Source organism: Siphateles boraxobius, unplaced genomic scaffold (genome assembly GCF_051911475.1).
Source record: "Siphateles boraxobius isolate OS27281-9 unplaced genomic scaffold, OSU_SipBor_1 246, whole genome shotgun sequence".
Classification (NCBI taxonomy): Eukaryota; Metazoa; Chordata; class Actinopteri; order Cypriniformes; family Leuciscidae; genus Siphateles; species Siphateles boraxobius.
The window spans coordinates 95,001-102,659 of record NW_027508862.1 but is presented as its reverse complement, the minus strand read 5'-3'; the positions used below and the strand labels follow the sequence as shown (position 1 = coordinate 102,659).

General features: G+C 44.8%; 1 protein-coding gene across 1 annotated transcript in view; it reads right to left on the bottom strand.

The window, feature by feature from the left end:
- Positions 1–221: 221 nt before the first annotated feature.
- The window catches only part of LOC143749411 (sepiapterin reductase-like), a 14,299-nt gene continuing 6,861 nt past the window's right edge, over positions 222–7,659 (bottom strand). The window contains exon 3 of the mRNA XM_077241900.1: positions 222–2,066. Within this exon, the coding sequence (XP_077098015.1) occupies positions 1,876–2,066 (191 nt within the window). The 3' untranslated portion in view covers positions 222–1,875. The remainder of the gene's footprint in view (positions 2,067–7,659) is intronic.

Here is a 7,659-nt window from a genome sequence, read left to right as displayed (position 1 = left end):
CCTTGAGAAACAAGTACACTAACTGTACAAATTACTTTATTAGGGACAAAACTGTGTCTGTAAAATCAACTCACTTTAGTCAAAGATGTTCTCATGGAGGATTTGGGAAAACAGCAGGGTTTACTTCAGGTGTGTGTGTGTGTGTGTGTGTGTGTGTGAAACCCAAAGCTTTACAACTGTTTACAAAAAGAGAGACACTGAACAAAAGATCAACACAAACACCGCAGGAACCAACAGGCTTTTAATCAGGAGATGCCAGAGACACATTCACAATATTATACTCAATACACACAACACAATCAAAATCACATTTTTTTATTATTGAAAAGCATTCTTAAAAACTTCCAATAATATATATAAAATATTGTTAGTATTTGAAAAAATATAGCTAGCAATTCAAGATATAAAGTGAGGAATCCTGAATAAAAACACATTTGCACATGAAAGCAAACCTTCTGTGTAATTATTACATTCACCATTATATGAACGGAATGAAACATCAGTAAACAATCTTTTTTTTATGAGTTTGAGCACATACTGAAACACAAAACAATCACAAACAGAGTTTCCTTTTGGTCCAGAACTTCAGGTTATAATCTGAGAGGAAATTAATCTGCAGTTTATGCATTAAAATCAAGGCACTTGAAATATTCCAAACAGTTTCAATACTGACTAAAGTTCACTTCTCTCTGACCGGGAGTTTTAATTAATTATCTAAACAGTATGAGATTCGTTTATTACGGAGCGTCTGCGCTCGACACAATCATTAAGTGAAATCAAAATGGACATTTATAGATTTTAATGGATATATTTATTCTATATGATTTATGTGTGCACATCATTATAGTGTTAATAATCTTGAATCAGAGTAAGTCTTGCAGCTTCTCTTTTCTGATGAAGTGGGCGGAGCTATAACCTGTCACTCACATGAGATCAGCCAATAGCAGACCACAACCATCCAATCAATTCCCCACAGACACAATCAAGCCCCGCCCACATCTGTTCTTGTTCCAGAAGCGTTTCACTCGATATACGACACAATAGAGGAGAAAAGACCAGCACAACTTCACTTCAATGCGACTTTAAAGTATTAGTTCACTTCAGAACTAAAATTTCCTGATACTTTATTCACCCCCACGTCATCCAAGATATTCTTATATTCAGTCGAAAAGAAATTAAGGATTTTTCTCCTATAGACCTTATGCGCCAGAGAAACGAGGGAATCTTTAGAATATTGTCTTTGAACTTCCGTTTTTGCGGTCGCTCTGTATATCTGTATGGCATCGCTGTCCAGGAGTAATTTACTGGTGAAGTGGATTTACTTAATGTAAAGTTAAGGAAAGTTATCATGCGGAATGTAATGTTTAGAGCAGATGTCTAAAATGTCAGTAGACCGGAAAGATTTACAAACGAGCCATTAACTCATAAATACGCAGGATTGCTGTGAAAGTACAGACCGGAAGACAAAAGACAACGAGCGTAGCGCTGAAAAGGGGCGGAGCTACATAAGGATTATAGTGGACCTCGATGGGGTCCAACGGGTTAAAGGTCCAAATTGCAGATTCAAGATGAGCATTTGTGGTTAAAAGTATATAAATATTTATTTAGTTATAAATGTGCGCTGGTTTGTCTAGATCAGACTCTTATTCCTCGGCTGGATCGAGTCGAGACTTTGAAGCTGCACTGAAACTCACATTTGGACCTTCGACCCGTTGGACTCCATTGAAGTCACTATATGGAGAAAATCCTGGAGTGTTTTCCTCAATAACCTTCATTTCTTTTCCACTGAAGAAAGAAAGACAAGAACATCTTGGATAACATGTGGGAGAGTGAATGATCAGGAAATTGTAATACTGAAGTGAGCTACTCCTACTCCTATAGATCGTAGTAGTCGAGATGGGCTCCCGAGGGGTACGTGTCCTCCAGCAGAACCTTCATGAGTTTGCTGACGGACTGGTCACAGGTGAGGAGCTGACCGTTAGCATGCATGACGCTAAACGTGTTCCTGAGAGCGTCGTCAGCAGAACTGCTCCTCGCCTGAAGCTGCATGTCCGTGTCCAGAGGGCCTGTGGGAACACCAGAACACAGCGTTATAAACTGGAACACAGCGTTATAAACCGGAATACAGAACACAGCGTTATAAACCGGAACACAGCGTTATAAACCGGAACACAGAACACAGCGTTATAAACCAGAACACAGAACACAGCGTTATAAACCAGAACACAACGTTATAAACCGGAACACAGCGTTATAAACCGGAACACAGAACACAGCGTTATTGTCATGATACAACCAGACACAGGTAGATCCAAACACAGCGTGAGTTTATTAGAGGGTAGTCAGACAGGCAAGGGTCACACAGCAAACACAGCATAGGAGACAAGGCAATACTCAGAGTCCGATAACCAGGCGGGAAGACAGAGGCAGGCGGCAGACAAGACGGAATCCAGGAAACAGGCGATGGGTCAGATACACAGAGAGGACTAGACTAGGAAAAGCTTGGTGATGTCCACAACAGTAAAACAAGACTTAGCAATGAGTGATAGTTAGAGTGGAGTATAAATGAGTGTGGAGCTGCGTGAGGAACTCGATGCAGGTGTGAGAGTGATCAGTGGAAACAGGTGTGTGTGAAATCAGTTCAGGGTGTGTGCATGATCAGTCCCAGGGAAGGCAGTGCAGGGGTGGAGCACCCTCTAGTGACACTCGAAGGCAATCCAGCCGAACATCGTCACATAACCCCCCCTTTAAGGAGCGGCTTCCAGACGCTCCAAAGAATATCCAGGTGGGGGGCAGAGTGAAGACGATCCTGGGGGAGGGACGGAGGGCCAGGCCCGTGCAGGGGAACGGGACAAGGAGGTAGCCAAGGCGGGCCTGGGCCGCAGATCGTGGGCAACCAGGGCGGAGCAGGACGTGATGGCGGCCAGGGCGGAGCAGGACGTGATGGCGGCCAGGGCGGAGCAGGACGTGATGGCGGCCAGGGCGTAGCAGGATGAGCCAAAGGCCAGGGTGGAACAGGATGGACCAATGGCCAGGGTGGAGCCCCCTCAGGCCTCCCTGGGTGTGAAGACCTCACGGGCAGCCACGGCAGAGACGACCCCTCAGGAGACCACGGTGGCACGCCCCTCATTGTCCCTTCGTGGCCTCTACTGCCCCCCTCCAAAAAATACTTGGGGGAACCTACGGGGACATAGACTGGAACTGGAGGCTTCGGGGGTTCGGCTGCAGGCTTCACTAAAGGTTTCGTAGGATCGGCTGCAGGCGGCTCTGGCAGTTCGGTAGCAGGCTCTGGTTCAGCTAGGCAGACGTGAAACTCAAGCTTGTCATGGCTGACGTGAAGCTCTGGGTCATCGAGGCTGACGTGAAGCTCTGGCTCGTCGAGGCTGACGTGAAGCTCTGGCTCGTCGAGGCTGACGTGAAGCTCTGGCTCGTCGAGGCTGACGTGAAGCTCTGGCTCGTCGAGGCTGACGTGAAGCTCTGGTTCGTCGAGGCTGACGTGAAGCTCTGGTTCGTCGAGGCTGACGTGAAGGGCAGGTTCGTCGAGGCAGACGTTACACTCAGGTTCGTCGAGGCTGACGCGAAGCTCAGGTTCGTCGGGGCTGACGCGAAGCTCAGGTTCGTCGGGGCTGACGCGAAGCTCTGGCTCGTCGGGGCTGACGTGAAGCTCTGGCTCGGCAGAAAGGAACCCTGGAACGGCGACCTTTATGGACTTCCATGTTGAGATCAGTGGAGGATCAGCCATGCTGGAAACCAGTCCTGGGTAGCAATAGACCGATCCGATGGCAGCTTTGATGGTAGGTGTGACATGAGGATTCTCCAGCTCGTCCAGCATGACATGACTATACCCTGGTTCGGTGAATGCCGCGGCGTCGTGGAGCTCCTTCTCCATCTTACTCACAGCGAGAGCAGAACCACTCAGTAGAAGGGCCATGTCAATATACTGCATTAAAGTTCCGTGGGGATCATGAATGGGCATCAGTGACCGGAGCGGTTCAGATAACCCTCCGCGGAAAAAGACCATTAAACATTCGGTACTCATTATCGTGAAACGTGCCAGTTCAACAAACTCTTTGACATACCACTCAATCGATCGATCCTCTTGACGAAGTCGCATAATCTCAGCTCCCGTATCCGTGTTCGGTATTGCTGCGAAAGCTCGACGTGGAACCTTGCTGTTGAATTTTACCGGGAGAGCTTGGCGTGGAACTGGGATTGGCTCAGGGCTGACAACTGTGGAGACAGGTTGAGTCTGCGATGGTCCCGGTGTGGAAACCTGAAGACCGCGAACCATCTTGGCCAACCTCTCCAATGACGAGGTGAGTTGATCCAGCTGATCCCGGTGTACAGCGATCAGATCCGCATTGGCTGACTGGGAGGCATACAAGGCTGACATGCTGCTGGATCTGTTTATGGCTAAGTCTTCTGTCATGATACAACCAGACACAGGTAGATCCAAACGCAGCGTGAGTTTATTGGAGGGTAGTCAGACAGGCAAGGGTCACAGACAGCAAACACAGCATAGGAGACAAGGCAATACTCAGAGTCCGATAACCAGGCGGGAAGACAGAGGCAGGCGGCAGACAAGACGGAATCCAGGAAACAGGCGATGGGTCAGATACACAGAGAGGACTAGACTAGGAAAAGCTTGGTGATGTCCACAACAGTAAAACAAGACTTAGCAATGAGTGATAGTTAGAGTGGAGTATAAATGAGTTTGGAGCTGCGTGAGGAACTCGATGCAGGTGTGAGAGTGATCAGTGGAAACAGGTGTGTGTGAAATCAGTTCAGGGTGTGTGCATGATCAGTCCCAGGGAAGGCAGTGCAGGGGTGGAGCACCCTCTAGTGCCACTCGAGGGCAATCCAGCCGAACATCGTCACAGTTATAAACCGGAACACAGAACACAGCGTTATAAACCGGAACACAGCGTTATAAACCGGAACACAGAACAAAGCGTTATAAACCAGAACACAGAACACAGTGTTATAAACCAGAACACAGCGTTATAAACCGGAACACAGAACACAGCGTTATAAACCAGAACACAGCGTTATAAACCAGAACACAGCGTTATAAACCGGAACATAGAACACAGCGTTATAAACCAGAACACAGCGTTATAAACCAGAACACAGCGTTATAAACCGGAACATAGAACACAGCGTTATAAACCAGAACACAGCGTTATAAACCGGAACACAGCGTTATAAACCAGAACACAGAACACAGCGTTATAAACCAGAACACCAGAACACAGCGTTATAAACCGGAACACAGAACACAGCGTTATAAACCGGAACACAGAACACAGCGTTATAAACCGGAACACAGAACACAGCGTTATAAACCAGAACACAGCGTTATAAACCAGAACACCAGAACACAGCGTTATAAACCGGAACACAGAACACAGCGTTATAAACCGGAACACAGAACACAGCGTTATTGTCATGATTCTGCCATCAGGTCTGTGAGTTCTAGTATTTTGGCAGGATCATGACAGACCCATGTTCTGTGTGCAAGCACATGGCCTTGTGTTTTGGTCATGTGCTTGTGTTGTCTCGTCTCATTACCCCGCCCCCTTGTTATCCTGATTCTGTCATTAGTGTTTCACCCGTGTCACCTGTTATGTTTGATTCGTCTTCCTATTTAATCCCCTTGTGTTTGCTGTCTTGTGTCGGTTCATTGTTATACGTTGATCGTGAGTACCCTGTGTACATCTAGTCATTGTTAGCATCTCTTGAAGTCTGTGTTTGTGTTCTTGTTCATTTGTTTCCCAGTTTAGTCTAGTCAGTCTGGTATTCTGTGTTCCATCTGTTTTGCCCCCTCGTGGGTTTTGTTTTCCTGTTTTTGTCATTAAACCGTGTCTTATTTTATACTGTCTGCGTTTGGGTTTATCTCCACATCTCACCGTGACAGTTATAAACCAGAACACAGCGTTATAAACCAGAACACCAGAACACAGCGTTATAAACCAGAACACCAGAACACAGCGTTATAAACCAGAACACCAGAACACAGCGTTATAAACCAGAACACAGCGTTATAAACCGGAACACAGAACACAGCGTTATAAACCAGAACACAGCGTTATAAACCAGAACACCAGAACACAGCGTTATAAACCGGAACACAGAACACAGCGTTATAAACCAGAACACAGCGTTATAAACCGGAACACAGAACACAGCGTTATAAACCGGAACACAGAACACAGCGTTATAAACCGGAACACAGAACACAGTGTTATAAACCGGAACACAGCGTTATAAACCGGAACACAGAACATAGCGTTATAAACCAGAACACAGCGTTATAATTAGACATAATTTAATTAGACTCGAAAACTATGTTGGCATTAGTGGAATTGCATTAGCATGGTTTAAATCACACTTATCTGACCGTTATCAGTTTGTAGCAGTAAATGAAGAGATGTCTTATCGATCACAAGTTCAGTATGGTGTACCACAAGGCTCAGTACTAGGACCGTTGCTGTTCACTCTGTACATGCTACACACACACACACACACACACACACACACACACACACACACACACACACACACACACACGCTACCCTTAAGCATGGCATTAGTTTTCACTGTTATGCTGATGATACTCAGCTCTATATTTCTTCACGCCTGACGAAACTTACGAATTCACAAAATTAACGGATTGCATAGCTGATATAAAAAACTGGATGACTAGTAATTTCCTACTACTTAATTCTGAAAATTCAGAGATTCTAATTATTGGACAAAAAAACTGTGTGTGCTCTTTGATACCAATCTTTCATTTGAAAGTCACGTGTCTAGTATCTGTAAAACTGCATTTTTCCATCTTAAAAATATATTTAAATTACGTCATATGCTCTCAATGAAAAATGCGGGAACAGTTAGTTCATGCGTTCATGACATCAAGGCTAGATTATTGTAATGCTCTACTGGGTAGTTGCCCTGCACGCTTAATAAACAAACTACAGCTAGTCCAAAACGCAGCCGCTAGAGTTCTTACCAGAACCAGGAAGTACGACCATATTAGCCCGGTTCTGTCAACAATGCATTGAATCCCTATTAAACATCGTATACATTTTAAAATATTGCTGATTACTTAAAAAGCACTAAATGGTTTAGCTCCCCAGTACTTGAGCGAGCTCTTAACGCATTATAGTCCTTCACGTCTATTGCGATCTCAAAACTCCGGCCAGTTGATAATACCTAGAATATATAAATCGACTGCTGGCGGTAGATCCTTTGGGTTACAGGATTTAGGGAAAATGTCATATTTCGATTATTGAAGTCAATATTGCGATATGCAATTGCGATATAACTTACGAGTCAAATTGCTTGGTTCTGAAGAAAAATGCACACACAGATCAGTGATAATGCTGAAATGTGTATTTCTCAACTCAAACTAGCAACAACTAAATGCACAGTGTTTTGTTAAAATTAAATTAAAATAATATTTTTTACTAAATTAAATAATGACATCTTTGCATTACTGCAAACTTGTTATTGTCTCAATAGTACAATATTATAAAATAAATAGAACCATAAATAAGATGGCATCTATGCTAATTTCAGTCTTTCTGTTTATTCCGATGTTAACTGTAATCAGCCGGACCCGGGCCGGATCCAGATCAGATGTAGGACCTGCGCCTG